This window comes from Leptonychotes weddellii, chromosome X (assembly GCF_054177405.1).
Source record: "Leptonychotes weddellii isolate Sample4059 chromosome X, ASM5417740v2, whole genome shotgun sequence".
Taxonomy (NCBI): domain Eukaryota; kingdom Metazoa; phylum Chordata; class Mammalia; order Carnivora; family Phocidae; genus Leptonychotes; species Leptonychotes weddellii.
The window spans coordinates 97,710,406-97,728,433 of record NC_138385.1 but is presented as its reverse complement, the minus strand read 5'-3'; the positions used below and the strand labels follow the sequence as shown (position 1 = coordinate 97,728,433).

Here is an 18,028-nt window from a genome sequence, read left to right as displayed (position 1 = left end):
GAAATGTTTAAGAGGAACAATCACCAGTTAAGTTTGAAACAGCAATATCTAATTTTAGTATATGTGCTGCCCGAAGCGAGCACTGAAACAACAATATCTAGATAAAGCCACATCTATCCATTCATAGTCATGCACATGCCTAGCTTTTATCCCTTGCCCCAGCTCTTTTTACATACTAAAGCAGTGAAATTGTTGGCACCACAAAGGTTGTGATGGTTTGATTTTTTTTTTTTTTCAATTGGAAAAAATCGAAACTTCAAAGCAGAAACTGAAAGCAGATGTTTAGGTTTGCCTGATGTGGGTTGAAACCCTCTTCCCATTATTTAGTAAAGGTCCTTAGTTTTAGGTTACTGATTGCATGAAGGAAATTTCCAGAGAATGGGTGTTTCCTGTTAATTTTTCATGTGAGGTCTTGGGAAAAGACTCAGGGAACCGTTGACAAAATTACACAGTGGGACCTCCAGAGGAAGGTCCATATGATCAGCACCTTACAATCAAAACTTAACATGCAGCCTCTTGCAAAGAAGCTAAAACAGGCCATCGGAAGGTCAGGAAAATGAGTAATGATGCATTACTTGTATTACTAGTAGTTGGTTTCCAACCAATAACTACGGACTGTCACACTGATAAACAGAACATTTTGTTGAAAAAGGAAATGCAGCTCTTGCCATAACAGCTTTAGATTGATTTCAAAGTAAAAGCAATGTGTTAATTAAGACCATATATATTTTCAAAGCATTGTTCCTTCTTCTTTTGATTATCCCAAATATTGGAGACTTCTTCTCGTTTATTTTTCTACCACTTTGGTACAGATTGAATCAGCCAAATGATGGAGAAGGAACTGAGTGGGAGAAGAGATTAGAAAATTGCCAAGAAAAATATTCTAATAAAATCCCAATCCAGTTTATTTTTCTAGCATTGTTTATAGGCACTGAACTTAATGTCTACTCCCTTATTTCATTTTCCTATAAACTATGTCCAAGTAGTAGAATTGAGTGAATTGGTTCAGGTGTTATTAGACCCTTTCTTGCCTAGTCTTAGACTGGCACATGCCTAGATATTTTATAAAAAGACAATATATCTGATTTTAAAGATCAGTGTTTTTAATTCTTTAAAAATTACCTTTTTTGGGCACCTGGGTGGCTCAGTTGGTTAAGCGTCTGCCTTCAGCTCAGGTCATGATCCCAGGGTTCTGGGATCGAGCCCCACACGGGGCTCCTTGCTCGGCGGGTAGCCTGCTTCTTCCTCTGCCTGCCACTCCCCCTGCTTGTGCTCTCTCCCTTTGTCAAATAAATAAATAAAATCTTTTAAAAAAATAAAATAAAAATTACTTTTTTTTATATCAGTTGGATATTCTTAATTATCATGAGTAGATCCCTGGAAAAAGGGCATGTATCTTTGGACTCTAGATCTCAAGGAATTTGAACCAGTCTGTAGAAAAGTAACCCTTAACCCTAAAGCAGGAATAAACCTGCCATGGAAATAGGACTGGAAAAGGAGTCATTCATCTTCTTGACCCTCAAATTCTAACTTTGCCCCTGGTAGCTGAGTGACTTTAGGCAAGTGACTCAACATTACCCAGTTGTCTCATCTACAAAACACAGGTGTTGGGCTAAATGACCATTCTTCTACCTCTTGCGTTCTTCCACACAAACATATTCTGCCCCCACCTCAGGGACATTGGTCCATGGGGGGTAAGAGGAATCAACCCGGAAGTGTGTTATTTTATTATATATATATATGTATATTTTTTTTTATTAGAAGATTTTATTTATTTGAGAGAGAGTGAGAGAACACGAGCAGTGGGGAGGGGCCAAGGGAGAGGGAGAAGCAGACTCCCCGCTGAGCAGAGGGCCCGACACAGGGCTCAATCCGAGGACCCCCGGTTCATGACCTGAGCCGAAGGCAGATGCTTAACCGACTGAGCCACCCAGGCGCCCTATTTTATATTTTTTAGAAGTGCATTTCTAAAAGCAATTTAATTTAGTGGTGAGCAATAAAAAATGAGTATAAGATAGTAAATACAGAAGCCTCTCTAAATATTCAATAAGTAAAATCATTTAGTTTTAGATAGTAGTTGATTGAGGTGAAGACATTCAAAAGGGAGAGAGAACAGGGAAGAAAAATTGTATACATTGAACCATAAATCACCATTTTTGTAGGTTATAAGTGACCCATTATTGGCAATTTATATGGTTCAACCTATCGCTATGGTTGTAATCTTAGAATGTCAAATTTGGACAAATCAGTAGGTTGCCCGGACAACACCAGCTTTGAAGAACACCGGTATGAATGCAGAAAGAGTAGAGGACCCTGGAAAATCCATCACTGTGGGGTCTGTAGCCCACCTTGGGAGGAGCAGCTATTTATTTCATTGTAGTAATTTCTGACGCAAGACAGAAGTGTGTCCTCTAATGAAAGGTAGCTAAGATACTACCATAACATTGGAACTGCTTTAAATGGATGCAAATACAGTTCTTCCTAAAATATCAAGTGGTAGTGGGGAGTTTGGCTGGCTCAGTTGGTAAAACATGTGGCTCTTGATCTTAGGGTCGTGAGTTCAAGCCCCATGTTGGGCGTGGAGCCTACTTCAAAAACAATTAAAATATCGGGTGGTAGAGCCTCGAGTGGGTTGATTCTGGAAGCATTTGTTACTGCACTTTAAATGCTCCATTTTTCATGAGTGACCTAATTAATGGCCAATGTGAAATGTCCCACCTTTATTGTTTATTTTAGTTATCCCTGAAAATTCTGTGAAGGAAGTCCTCAGAGCACGTGGTGTCATCAAAGACAGAATCAAGAAGTTGCTGGCTCACAAAAACAGCATGAAAAAGAAGGTAAAAATTAAAAATGTCATCACAGAACCTTCTGGAACTCCTGCCCCTAAGGTTAACTTGCGGCCCCTCAACTCTGAAGAGACTGTTTCCAGAGCTAGGAACTCTAATGGAGGAAAGAAACAGAATGAAGAGAGAAAGAAAGAGGGGCTTGAGGAAGAGAAAAAAAATGAGAAAGCCCTGAAAAACCACGTGGAGTGGGAGCAAAGCCTTCGAGGAGATGTGTTCTGTGAGTAAAACTTTTGTTAGTTTACACATTTTATGAAAAATGAATTGTGACTTCTCCTGGCAAGTGAAAGAAGACAGCTTCATGCCTGAAGCAAAATTAGGTTCGGTGCTGATCCTTAAGAAGTAGGGTTGTCTGTAAGGTGTGGAAATCAACATCTGCAGATCCCAAATCAAATTTGCTGCTGTAGGAAACAAGGAGGATAAGAACTTTCCCCTTCGCCCCCGGGGGGGCTGTTCCTATTTGATGCAGACCCTCTTTCTGCTCCCCACCAAGCACACTTGCTTGCCCTACAAGCATAGTTGTCTGGCTGCCCACGCAGCGCACCCCCAAACCAGAGAGCCCCCGGATCCAGGTGGATCTGCCAACCGCTGCGTATTTACTTCCTAAAGGCACTTTTGACAGGCCCACTCACTGCAAGGGGGATTTCACAGTTCTGTGGCTACAATTTAAAAAGCCCAAATGACAGTTGTAGGGAGGAACATTCTATAGAAGAGCTTAAGTTTTCTCCATGTACTAGATGACTGCCCTTCTCACTGGTCGCTCTGTGGAACCCCACCATAAGTCTCAGCCCCTCCAGGGCAGTTTCCTTATTAATCCCCCCACATCCCCACGCTGAGACTTTGTATTTCTTTCTTGCTAGGCATTTGTTGCTGCCTCTGTTTTTGGCCTTGTCTGTCCTTGGTTCCATGGCTGTTAGATTTAACCAAATGAAAAGTACACCCATGCCCACCTATCCAAGAACTACCATATCAATGACATTGTCTCCTCTAATAGAGAGTGAAAATCTCAAGACAGTATATTTCCAAAGCCTGATGAGAAGCGACCTGTTACTAGTGTAGATGCTTGGGACATCTTTGGAAAACAATGTTCTAGACGAGGAAAGTGGAACCAACGTGAATGGTTTGGGAATGTTAAGGAAACTCTGCTCTAACATATTCTATAATTAGAATACATGATAAAACTCTTTGTTCAGTCATTCATTCATTTCCTTCTTAGCATGTGAAGGTTCAGGGTTTTTCTTAACTGATCAAGTGTTCTTTATTAGCCCCTAAGGTGAATGAAGCAGGTGAATTGGGTCTGGGTCTGGTCCACGGAAAACCTGTAACATCCAGATTTGAACACAAAGGTAAATAATACTTTCTCTCAAGTGTATGCTCTTCGATAATGTCCCATATCATTTTAATGTCTTCGTACGATGAGATGATTGTTTATGAATCACTGCTTCATTCCTAAACACCCAAGGGAAGAACCCGAACATCTTGACCCACAGTGTCAGTATGAAAGTAAGCCTTTACATGATTAATACCCATGGTAACAATATAGGAAGGCTGTCTTCTCTCCATTACTCCTGCCTGACACCTGGAGTGATGGGTCAAGGCAGATAGTATATATTTGAAGATGGGAGAAAATGACACAATTGCTTCGACTGCAACACGTGAGGGCCCACAACATGAAAATTACCATGTACTAAATTCTGGACCCAAGTTCCAGTGTCCATTACCCATTGCCACAATAGTGCTGCGTAATAAACAACCGCACACCCTCCATGGCCTACAGCAATAAATATTTATTTTTGTTTATGAGTCTGTGGATCAGCTGGGTAGTTCTGCTGATCTGGGCTGGTCTGAGTGGGGCTTACCCATGTGTCTGTAGTCAGCCGTGGGCCGACTCAGTGACTTGGCTGATCTTAGCTGTGCTCTCTCACGTACCTGAGGCCTCAACTGAGACAACAGGGCTGACTCAGCTCTACTCCAGGTGGTGTCTCATCCTCCAGCAGGCCAGCCAAGCTTGTTTTCATGAAGCAGTGGCAGGGTTCCAAGGAATCAAGTGGAAGCACACAGGCCTTTTGAGGTCTAGGCTCAGGACTGGCTCAGCTCACTTCTGTATTCTATTGTCCAAGGAAAGTTACGAGGCCAGGCCGGACTTAAGTGCTGGGGATGGTGCTACGAAGTTATATTGTGAAGAACACGGATACAGGAAGTCATTGTTTTAAGGTCATAACAGAATTTGTCCAGAAGGACTTCACAGGTTTAAATTGAAACAGAGTATCTGGTTTGACACTGTCCTTAAGGCCATTTCATTTGCCATGATCTGTACTCCACGCAGTTGTTCTGACTTTGTTAAATTAATATTTGTTAAGTAGAGCCCCCCAGTGCCAGATGGTTCAACAAAAGACCACAAGGGAAATTGAAATGGAGAAGTTTATTACTCACAGGTCCTGGAAGATCATGGCACACATCAAGGGCCACACGGGGAAGTCGAGGCAGGGTGCTTAAAGAGAGAGAGACAGGACCTGGGGCACATGGCCTTATTAGTGTTCCTATGCGGAGTACTTTGGGGTTCCCCGGGCTGAAGCTGGATTGGTCAACTCAAACCAGAAAGGTCAGGATGTTGTTGAGCTCCAAGGGAGTCTTATCTAAGGAGTGCATCCTTAGGGTCCCCTAAAAGGATGGCCCTGGGAGACAGGGGGGACTGTTGATCACAAGAGCTGTTGGGAAGTCATATCAAGAACTTACATTTCCTTGTGACTCGGCAGGCTGCTCTAGATCTATGGCTGGCACTTGCATGAGGGATGAAGGTCAGTTTTAGGCTCCTGTAGGCTGTTTGGCCAAACAAAATGGTTGCCGAGGCAGCAACACCATGGAGTAGCTTAGCTCAGTGCTCAACAGCAACTGAAAACATGACGTGGCCTTCCAAAGCTCCAAATGTTAGGCGTGTTTCTAATACTCTTAATGATTATGAAATGTACCCTTTTTCTTAGCAGATTTAAATATCTCAGTTGACTGCAGCTTTGACCATGGGGTCTGTGACTGGAAACAGGATATAGAGGATGACTTTGACTGGAATCCTGCTGACCGAGATAATGGTATTTAGATTTTATCTTTTGTGTTCTGTGGTATGACACACATAAAGAAGGCTCTCCAGTGATGTGGGGTTATTATTCTTCTCACTTGTTAGGTCAGGGTTGTTTGTCATGTTTGGAAACTTTTAGACCTTCCTGAAATCTCCCCTGACGAATGGCTAAGTTGGTTCAGCATGTATGCTCCGCCTTATCCCTCCTACCCCCACCCACCCACACCCAGGACGTTCCAGCAAAACTCCCATAGTCATTCCTGCTGCTGAGAGAGAGATGTTGGAATTCATGTACATTTTTTTTTTTTAAGATTTTTAAAGGAAAACTTTTTTTAAGGTGATCTCCATGCCCAACGTAGGGCTCAAACTCATGACCCCAAGATCCAGAGTTGCATGCTCTACCAACTGAGCCAGCCAGGTGCCCCAGAATTCATGTGCGTTTAAGAGTATTGGGGGAAAGGTAGAAAGAAATTGTTCCTTTTCCCCAGTTTGCCGGCTAATGGTGCTCTGTAGCTTCTGTTTTGCTTTTTGTGGGAAAAGTAAATCTGAAAAGGAAATATGACCTCTACCTATACCTGAAGTTTTAGCAAAGTCACCCCTCAAAGTATCAACACCATAAGGAGCCATCAGGTCAGCAACCCGAACTTTCCCCTCTATTGCTTGCAGATTTCTTTCTGGCCACTTAAACTTGGATTTTTCTCAACTTCAGCTCTGAGCTGTGGCATTCCAGCCCTTTCCACTTCTTGGTTAAACACTACTGATGGGCCCTATCTTTTCCCTTGGGTGGAGCATTTGGCTGGCAGCTCCCATTTGGAGCATAAACCAAATCCCTGTCTCCTGAGGCTGACTGTGTAGTTAGAGACAACTTTGGGGACTCAGGTTCCTTACCAGTCCATTTATTAACTTGGGGACCTACAAGTTTAGCCCTCAGTTACCAGATCCTTCTGCATCCTTCCTCTAGATTAATTCCTCCCTTAGATCTTTCCTTTCAGGCCTTCACATGCAACCAGGAAACCTGGATGGATATCCCCTAACAAAAATTCCTTGAGATTAGGGTGGCGGGGATACATGCAACGCGGCAAGTTGCGTGAGTGGGACTATCGTCAAAGATTCAGGGCAAGCACGGGGCAAGTTTAATCAGTCTGGAGACAGTACATCTTCGGAGAGCCTGTCTTGTCGATAGCTCACTTGAGTTTCTCCTTCCTTGCATCGTGGCATCTGCAAGTTTACGTCTGCCAGAGCTGTATCACATGGGGAGCCTGTAAGTTATTCCAGGATCTTGACAGTTCACATGGTCAGCAGTGTCTTAAGCTGGGTTTTCCAACAATGAAGTCCCCGGTTTACAAACACGATTCGCAAATGGCCCCAGGGTTTTCAGCTTTTGTGTCCCTCAAAGCGTACTTTCTTCCCTCCTGAACCCCCTTCAGACCTCTAGGTGAGCTTGTCTTTCCCTACAGAGTTAAATATAAGAAAGAAACACAGGATGAATCAGCATTTTGAGAAGGATAAAATCTCAAGGACAGATCAAAATGGGCTTTAGCTGAGAGAGAAGGAGAAATTGGCCACAGTGGGTCACAGAAGAGAGGGTGTCACTGGTAGAGTGGCTAGATAAATGTAGGATGCCTACATTTCAGATAAGCAGTGAATATTTTTTAGTGTATCTCAGACATGCTCCTTATCTGAAATGCAAACTCTCCTGAGCATCCTGTATCTTTAGTTGCTGGATCTGCAACTTTACCAGCTGGGGAAGAAGACCAGACAGTCTCTGAGTCCAGTGAAAACTAAGGCAATGTCAACCTGGCTCATGCAGGTGTCTCCAGGAAGGTACCAGCAGAAGACTCCAGTCCCCACTCCCTGACCCCAGTGTAATCCTCCCGGCTTCCACAGGAATTCCTTCTTTTCATTCAGACCCCACTCTATGAGACCCCATTCTAAGAGAATTTTTGCCCAGGTTTATCAAAGCCACAACCAGAGGATTGGTGATGAGCAATGTCCACTACTGCTGGTTAAAAGATACTCAGGAGATGGATCTTAGAAAGAGACGTGTCCCTGTCATCCTAAATTGGAACTCAGAGTGATACATTGCAAGTGGTGGTTGAGCTCCATGAAACTGCTAGGACAAATTCAGGTATGTTGTGGATTAAATGCCACACTACCTAATGAGCTGGCCATCATACATATCATTGATTCTGTGGGAAAATGCATTCCAACAACCAAGGTGGAAAGTTCTGGAACGCAAGTTCCCCAACAGCTGCAAATTACCTGCAGTGCTAAAAGACTATTTCATTAGATTCTTACCGCATTTCTGCTACCACCACGCTTTGTGAATGTGGACAAATTCCTCAGTTTCTCTGACCCTCAGTTTCCTTTTCTGTACCATAAAGGATTTCATCTTTGTGATCCCTAAAAGCCATTTTAGCATGTAAATTTTGTTCCTGTGTTGGAAATGGAGAGGACTTCAGCTTTCCCTATAGGAGACTGGCATTCATGTTCTTTTTTTTTTTTAATGGTTTTTAAAAATTTTTAATTCCAGTTATCATTCATTTTCTATCCTATTTAGATACTATAGCCAGACCCTATACAATGGCTTCATTAACTGGGCGTTTTTCTTCTTTTGCAGCTGTTGGCTACTACATGGCAGTTCCGGCCCTGGTGGGCCGTAAGAAGGACATCGGCCGGTTGAAACTCCTCCTCCCTGACCTGCAACCCCAAAGCAATTTCTGTTTGCTCTTTGATTACCGGCTGGCCGGAGACAAAATAGGGAAGCTTCGAGTGTTTGTGAAAAACAGTAACGATGCCCTGGCCTGGGAGGAGACCAGAAGTGAGGATGAGAGGTGGAAGACTGGGAAAATTCAGTTGCATCAAGGGATCGGCACTACCAAAAGTGTAAGTGGAAAGCCAGTGTTAAATGAGATCCTGACATTCTTTTTCAGTGATTCAGCAAATAAAACAAAACACTCAAGGACCTAGGCACTGGGGCCACAAACATGAGTAATTACAACTTTTTCCCTACAGCTAAAGAGGTTATATTCTGGAGCCAAAGAGGCAAGGCAATGGATCGGCACCACTGGTGTTGCCAAGTGCACGCGCATCACGTGCTATAGAAACGATCTATCTGCGTGTCAGGCTCCTCCCCAGCAGCCTCTCACACCAGACTGTAAAATCCTTAATATGTACAAGAATGTCTTGCTCAGTCATTCTGTGCCCAGCGCTTATCACAATGAATGGAAGCTAGAAGGCCATTTTTTTAAAAGGTTTTATTTATTTATCAGAGAGAGAGCACGAGCGCTCGAGTAGGGGATAGAGGCAGAGGGAGAGGCAGACACAGACTCCCCGCTGAGCAGGGAGCCCGACGCAGGGCTCTGTCCCAGGACCCCAAGACCATGACCTGAGCTGAAGGCAGATGCTTCACCGACTGAGCCACCCAGGCGCCCTAGGAGGTCATTTTTTTTAATGTTTTTTAAATTAAACTGAGATTGTGGCTGTTGTCTGGGGTCTCAAGACCATTCAGGTTCTGTGGTTCCCTAGAAGGACTCAGAGAATTCAGAGAAGCTGTTCTATTCATGAATATAGTTTATTACAGTGAAAGGGTGGTGAATAAGGTCAGCAGAGGGAAAAGGTGCATAAGGCAGCGTCCAGGAGAGAGTGGGCACAAGCTTGTGGTATTCCTCCGCCAGTAGAATCATAGGTACAGCTCTTCATTCTCTCAGCAATGATGTGTGACAACACTCACAAAATGTTGCCCACCCTCGAAGCTCACCCAGGCCTTGGTGTTCTGGGCTTTTGTTGGGTTCAGTCTGCCCACATGACTGCCTGCATAGCTGACCTTAGTTACTCAGTCTCCAGACTCTCCAGAGGTCAGACTGTTTCTTTGTGACTCAGGGCCCCCGCTATAGATCACATTGTTAGCATCGATTATCTGGCATGGGCAAAGACACTCTTAAGAGGCAAGATATTCCAAGGACTTAGAGGTTATCTCCCAGGAACCAGTCAAGAGCCAAACGTTTCTTTAGAATGTTCAGGGTTTGGACAACCCAGACCTCCTGGATCAATCCTTTACTGTATAGTGGGTTTAATAAAGGAAAAGGGAACAACATCTAAGAGGAAGCTGGTCAATGAGATGAAACGCTCAGAAAGAATGAGTAGGATAAAAATGACAAAGAGTCTATCAAGTTTGACCATCAGGAGGTGGCTGGTGCCCCTTGCAGGGGTTGTTTCTTTGGAGGGGAGGGGAAGGCCAGCCTATAGAGAGATGAGGAGGGAAGGGAGCAGAGCCTGGGAGGCAGCCACTGTGGACCCTTGTGTAAAGCTTGGTTGGGGTGGGAAGAGAAGAGGTAGGGTGGAAGCTAGAAGGAGATACATGAAACCCTGAGTACCAACTAATGGTTTCAAGAGGAAGAGCAATTAGTAGATCCATAAATTGGGATTCCATTTACACTTGGCTTGTGAAAGATAATGATTCATGAACATAAGGAAAATCCCGTTTTTTGATAATAGGCAGTAATAGAAAGCCTGGGGTCTGGTGTCGGACGTTATATTCAATATCTTTTTATTTACTTGTCCCACTTAAGCAGAGCATCTTATTTAAAATACATCCTACAATATGACTATAGATAAAATATACATTGGGCTGTAGTTGAATTTTCTCACCATTCTTTCCCTCTTGCCCATGCTTGTTTAGTGCTGACGAACGCATTGATTCTAGTTTATGCTGATTGCAGCATATTTGCATTGATACAAATCCAATCCACATATTTACATCGTTGTGTTTGTAGCATGGTTTGGGGACCGTGACACTGAGCTGTGCTACGTATAGTTGACATCCTGTTGGAGAATTGAAATACGCCTCGGCACAGCATTCATAATTACCTCCATGACTGAATTTATATACTGAGAAATACGTTATATAACATGGTAGCTTGGGGGTGGGTAACAGCATGTGCCATCAAAACAGTGATTTTTTTTTTTAATACACATTTTTGCAAATATGCCTCCAAAGAGCCTGGCCAGCAATGGCCCTATAACACAACACAGCTCTGTCAAGAGGGATGCTCAGGCCCAGCCAGGCCCTGATGCAGGCACCTATGCCCTGAACTTTCTCAGTATGAGGGGAACCCTTGCTGGGGCATACTGGAGGGTGGGGATGCTGAATAATCTAGACTAAAGCATGCATACCAGTTTGTCAAGGTCGCATTGGCCGTGGATATTTGTAGCAGATGCAACTCTTCTTCCATGAACACAGGCATACAAGGTAAGGCACGTTGCTTTCTCTAAATCAAATTATATCTGAATCTAAAGCTGCATCCTTCATGTAGCAGGGGGATGGGATGGGATTCAATCTCAGCTATTTGCTCATGCAGGATTGAGGGAGGGTGCCCCTCCCTAGGGTGGCCTGCGCTTCTGAAGGGCTAAAAGCAGCACAGATATTAAGAGAGGGCAGCACATTTTTACTTCATCATGGGGGCCATGGATATTCTATGTACCCATGTTGCGTGTAAAGTCACTCACTCATCTCTTCAACTTCTATGCATGGCCAGGACACACAAATCTTTACTGAGGCTGGAGTCTTGTTGGCTAAGAATCTAGCCTCAACAGAAACCTCAGACAACCATTTGAACAAACTGATTACCAGTGATGAAATTGAATCAGTAATCAAAAATCTCTCAAGAAACAGAAATCCAGGATCAGACAGCTCCACAGGTGAATTCTACCAAACATTTAAAGAAGAGTTAATACCTCTTCTTCTCAAACTATTTCAAAAAATAGAAGAGGAAGGAAAGCTTCCAAATTCATTCCATGAGGCCAGCATTGCCCTGATACCAAAACCAGATAAAGATACCGCAAAAAAAAGAGAACTACGGCCCAATATCTCTGATGAACATAGATGCAAAAATCCTCAACAAAATATTAGCAAACCAAATCCAACAGTGCATTTAAAAAAATCATTTACCATGATCAAGTGGGATTTATGCCTGGGATGCAAGAGTGGTTCAATATTTACAAATCAATCAATGTGATCCACCACATCAATAAGAGAAAGGATAAAAATCATACAATCATTTCAATAGATGCAGAAAAAGCATTTCACAAAGTACAACATCCATTTATGATAAAAACCCTCAACAAAGTAGGTTTAGAGGGAACATACTGCAACATAATAAAGGCCATATACGAAAAACCCCCAGCTAACATCATGATGGTGAAAAACCAAGAGCTTTTCCCCTAAGATCAGGAACAAGACAAAGACGTCCACTCTCACCACTTTTATTCAACATAGTACTGGAGGTCCTAGCCACAGCAATCAGACAAGAAAAATAAAAGGCATCCAAATTGGTAAGAAAGAAGTTAAACTTTCAATATTGGCAGATGACATGGTACTACATGTAGAAAACCCTAAAGACTCCACCAAAAAACTACTAGAACTGACAAATGAACTCAGTGAGTTCACAGGATACAAAATCAATGTGCAGAAGTCTGTTGCATTTCTATACACTAATAACGAAGAAGCAGAGAAATTAAGAAAGCTGGCCCATATATAATTGCACTCAAAATAATAAAATACCTAGAAAAAAACTTAACCAAAGAGGTGAAAGAACTGTACTCTGAAAACTATAAAACATCGATGAAAGAAATGGAAGATGACATAAACAGATGGAAAGATATTCCATTCTCATGGATTTGGAAAACAGATATTGTTAAAATGTCCATACTACCCCAAGCAATCTACAGATTTAATGCAATCCCTACCAAAATACCAACAACATTTTTCACAGAACTAGAACAAATAATCTTACAATTTGTATGGAACCACAGAAGACCCCAAATAGCCAAAGCCATCTTGAGAAAAAAGAACAAAGCTGGAGGTATTATAATCCCAGATTTCAAGATACACTACAAAGCTGTAGTAATCAAAACAGTATGGTACTGGCCCAAAAATAGACACATAGAGCAGTTGAACAGAATAGAGAGCCCAGATATGGTCAATTAATCCACAACAAAGGAAGCAAAAATACACAATGGGGAGAGGACCGTCTCTTCAACAAATGGTGTTGGGCAAACTGGACAGCTACATGTAAAAATTAAACTGGACCACTTTCTTACACCATACACAAAAATAAACTCAAAATGGATTAAAGACCTAAATGTGAGACCTGAAACCATAAAAATCCTAGAAGAGAGCAAAGCAGTAATTTCTCTGACATCAGTCACAACAACATTTTCCTAGATGTCTCCTAAGGCAAAGGAAACTATTGGGGCTACATGAAAATAAAAAGCTGCTGTCTGCACAGCAAAGGAAACAATTAACAAAAAGTTAAAAGACAGCCTACTCAAAGGGAGAAAATATTTGCAAATGACATCCGATAAAGTGTTAGTATCCAAAACAAAGAACTTATGCAACTCAACACCAAAAAAACCCAAATAATCCAATTAAAAAATGGATAGGGGCACCTGGGTGACTCAGTTATTTGAGCATCCAACTCTTGATTTCAGCTCAGGTCGTGATCTCAGGGTCATGAGATCAAGTCCCGAGTCAGGCTCCAAGCTCAGCACAGAATCCGCTTGGGATTCTCTCTCTTTCTGCCCCTCCTCCCCAGTTCGAGTGCTCTCTCTCTAAAACAAACAAAACAGAAAAAAAGGGGTAGAAGATACTTCTCCAAAGAAGACATACAGATGGCCAACAGACACATGAAAAGATGCTCAACATCACTCATCATCAGGTAAATGCAAATCAAAACCACAATGAGATATCAACTCACACCTGTCAGAATGGCTAAAATCAAAAACACAAGGAACAACAGGTGTTGGTGAGGATGTGGAGAAAGCGGAACCCTCTTGCACTGTTGGAGAGGAATGCAAACTGGTGCACCCACTGTGGAAAATAGTATGGAGGTTCCTCAAATGATTAAAGACAGAGTTACAGGGCACCTTGGTGGCTCAGTCAGTTAAGTGTCTGCCTTCAGCTCAGGTCATGGTCCCAGGGTCCTGGGACCGAGCCCTGCACTGAGCTCCCTGCTCAGCAGGGAGCCTGCTTCTCCCTCTCCCTCTGCTGCTCCCCCTGCTTGTGCTCTCCCTCTCTGTCAAATAATTAAATAAAATCTTTAAAAAAATTAAAGACAGAATTACCATATGATCCAATAATTCTACTACTGGGTATTTACCCAAAGAAAACAAAAATACTAAATTGAAAAGATATACACACCCCCATGTTTATTGCAGCAGTATTTATGATAACCAAGATATGGAAGCACCCCAAGTGTTCATCAGTAGACAAATGGGTAAAAAAGATGTGGTATATATACACAATGGAATATTACTCAGCCATATAAAAGAATGAAATCTTGCCATTTGCAGCAACATGGATGGAACTAGAGGATATAATGCTAAGTGAAATAAGTCAGTCAGAGAAAGACAAGTACCATATGATTTCACTCATACGTGGAATTTAAGAACCAAAACAAATGAACCCCCCCCCCAAAAAGAGCAATACACACACAAACCAAAAACACCTAACTATAGAGAACAAACTGATGGTTACCAGAGGGGAGGGGGGTGGGGGGGATGCAGGAAATAGGTGAAGGGGATGCAGAGCACACTTATCATGATGAGCACTGAGTACAGAATTGTTGAATCACTATATTGTGCATTTGAAGCTAATGTAACACTGTATGTTAACTATACTGGAACTAAAATTTTTTAAAAAGTTGTAATGGGAAAAAGAAAAACATTCAGTTATTTTAATAATATTTCTTGTAAATATTTTTGGATGAATGAATATAAAATAGTAACTGTATATCTTTAATTTTGTTAAATGAGTCACTCCTGTCATTTTGTGTCCAATTTCTTTTTTTTTTTTTTAAAGATTTTATTTATTTATTTGAGAGAGAGAGAATGAGAGACAGAGAGCAGGAGAGGGAGGAGGGTCAGAGGGAGAAGCAGACTCCCTGCTGAGCAGGGAGCCTGATGCGGGACTCGATCCCGGGACTCCAGGACCATGACCCGAGCCGAAGGCAGTCGCTTAACCAACTGAGCCACCCAGGCGCCCCTTGTGTCCAATTTCAAGATACATTTTTTAGTATTCATCTTCTGTCTGTTCTCTATACATTAGATATTTCTAAAATATAAAGAAGTTTGCTGCTCTTTTGATTATTAATAGATAATAGATATTTTATTTGATCTATTTTATCATGGATAAAAATGATCATAGCCTATTAGGTAACAGTTTTCAACACATAAAAACAACGACATTCCCAATAATTTCCAATATTAAAGCCAATATTTTAAGAAAAATAACTATATTAGTACAAACAGAATCTGAATATATCAAAATAATTCCCTTTCAACTATATAGTTTTATGTTAGATGTTCACCAGGAGTGTTAAATTTCTTCTAGCCTGGTTTTTGAAAAGAAAACCACATCATTCGTTTATCTTTTCTTTAAATGGGAATTCCAAAATTTCCTCTTCAGCCATACCTTTCTCAGCTTTTCAGGGCTGTGCAGATACTTTTAGGAATTGCAGTGACCCTGTTTTCTCTGAATATAATCCACTCAGTGCAAGATACTGGCATCTGGAAAATACATTACTATATATGCAATGTCAGCGCCTGTTCGTTTGCAGTAGGGGCTGATGAGTTCGGTCCTTTTTTTTTTTTTTTTTTTTTAAGTAATCTTTATGCACAGAGTGGGGCTTGAACTCATGACCCAAGATCAAGAGTCTCATGCTTCACTGACTGAGTCGGCCAGGCACCCTGAGTTCAGTCATCTTTAATCGCTATTAAATAGTTTGTTTCTGTCATTGACTTGAATGGTTTGAAGTAATATTTTTTTATCTTCTCCATTATTAGATCATTTTTGAAGCAGAACGCGGCAAGGGCAAAAGTGGAGAAATTGCAGTGGACGGTGTCTTGCTGCTCTCGGGCTTGTGTCCAGATGGCCTTTTATCTGCGAATGGCTGAATGTTACTATGGTCTTTTGTGTCTTTATATTTGGCTTCTTATGTCAGTTCCCTATTTTCTGATATTACATCATAGATTGCCCCACTTTAGAAATACAAACTGAAAAATCGTAATATACCAACAGAAACATTATTGTAAGGTGCGTTTCTTGTATAAGATGTGCCAATATTTGCTTTCAATATAGTACCACTCATTCATTTCTGAATTTATAAAATGTGGAAATGTGGAAAAAGCTCAGCTTTCCACCACCACCCCCCGCCTCAGTGTATCTGTGTATCTGATTTGTCTCTGTGAGTTGATGAACCTTTATATAACATTTTTAGAATTATAAAAAAACAAATAACAAGAACAAAAACCCCACAGGGAATTGTTTCTCTGTTTGACTTTTCTGGCACTTCTCGGAAACTGACATCACAGGTAGATTTTTATCTAAGTGGCTTAGCCTGATCTTTTATAGCCAAGCTTGTATATTTAAATTCTTTGTAATAATATTCAAATAATCACCTTTGTCATGGTTTAAGTTTTTCTAAGTAAGAAAATGTGTTGTTAATGCTCTGTTTCATTATGTGTATAATTATTTGTTTTACTGGAAAATGTGGGTTTTCTTCTTTTTCCTTGGAAATACTCTATATTCTTAAAAATTCATGAAATTCTTTTTATGGGAGCACACATGACTGCTTTATTAGACCTCATAAGTGTGATACAAATTAGCTTAAGTTGTTGAATTTAAGGCCTAAGAGAAATACCTAAAACTAAATCACGTAAGTGTCAGGATTCAGAAGAAAGACCAATGCCTTCTTTTCTCTGTTTCTCTTTTCTTCCAAATTCAACAACAGCTTTGTGTGGTAATGAATCTTGAGTATATTCCCTGAGGATGAATGTATATAATGTTTTAAGATTCTGGGTCATAAACAGAAGGTTCTCCAGATATTTGCCTGTTATTCCCTAAAGCAATGAAGGCCTTCAGCTGTAGGAGGAAGGAAAGAGAGAAGGTAGTCCACTTACTAATCTTTAATATTTGTAGCCTCACTCTTAAAGTTTTTTTTTTTAACTGAAACTCTTAGTGATCCTTTTTTTTTTTTTAATTTAGTAACCTTTTTTTCAACAATGTTCTCTTTAATACAACGAACACATACAACCTTTTAAGATTGTAGGGGAAAAAACATTGTTTTGCTTTAGTGTGAAGTAATTTTGGCATACAAAGTCTTGTCTTCAACAGCTGTAATTGTATCTGTTAGGATAACTGCTAGTTATAGAAACCCAAAAAATAGTGTTTCTAGGAAGACCAGATGAAGAGGTGCCTAGCTAAGTCAAATCAGCCTGCAGAATTGTGAGAGATAATAAAATGGTCGTTTTAAGATACTAAGATTTGAAGTGGTTTGTTATGCAGCAAGAGCTAACTGATACAGGTGGTTTCTAATACTGTGATAGAACGTGAAGAAAAACCCTCTATTTCTGCAGTGACCAAGGAAATTCGAGAGCACAGTTATGGCTTAGAATAAAGGAAGATAGAAGGGAGAACTTGCAATGAAGGCCAGTGCCCCAGTGATCCAGGTTAGAGGAAGAGATGTTGAACCAGAAATGAAATAGGGAAGCCTGGGAATCATGTTATATATGGGTAGAAAATCATTGCACAAGGCTGAGTCAAGTTGAATTGAATAATAGTATTTCATTTTCTCTAATATCTGTAGCAGAGATTTCTAGTTGCCTACCCAATATCCATCTTGAATTTTTTCCTTACTTGTATAACCATATAAATGTCTATGTGTTTTCTTTTCTTTTCTTTTTTTTTTTTTGGTGGGTGAGGAGTGGAATGTGCTGAATTAGAAGGAGTAGGAGAGCATTTCCCAACCTCTTTCAGATGGAGAGCCTACTGAAGTCATTGGTGGGGCTTTCAGGAAGGCTCATTAAAGAGGGTTGTCAGTTGGCAGCCTCTCTTGCCATTGCTTTTCCTCCTCCTTCCTTCCTGCAATGTGGTTGGTTGTGCAGGCAGGAGCTCTTTGAACTACCTTGTGATCATGAAGTCAAAGACCATACCTTATGGAGGAGTGCATAGCTGGAAGAAGCCTGGGTCCTTGATGACATTGTGGCATCACTGTCCCTGTCCCAAACCGGTCACTGTTCAACATTTTATTACGTGAGAGAAAAAATGAACCCT

At 41.3% G+C, this 18,028-nt stretch overlaps 1 protein-coding gene across 3 annotated transcripts in view; it reads left to right on the top strand.

Annotated features, from left to right (window-relative positions):
* Window positions 1-16,432, top strand: part of EGFL6 (EGF like domain multiple 6) — a 59,666-nt gene extending 43,234 nt beyond the window's left edge. For 2 of the 3 annotated variants that reach the window (XM_031018755.2, XM_081809160.1), the window contains 5 exons: window positions 2,737-3,063; window positions 4,109-4,189; window positions 5,825-5,929; window positions 8,537-8,802; window positions 15,760-16,432. In XM_031018755.2, coding sequence (XP_030874615.2) covers window positions 2,737-3,063; window positions 4,109-4,189; window positions 5,825-5,929; window positions 8,537-8,802; window positions 15,760-15,870 — 890 coding nt within the window. In that variant the 3' untranslated portion in view covers window positions 15,871-16,432. The remainder of the gene's footprint in view (window positions 1-2,736; window positions 3,064-4,108; window positions 4,190-5,824; window positions 5,930-8,536; window positions 8,803-15,759) is intronic. The other variant, XM_006747821.3, reaches the window with a different exon arrangement.
* The last annotated feature ends 1,596 nt before the right edge of the window (window positions 16,433-18,028 follow it).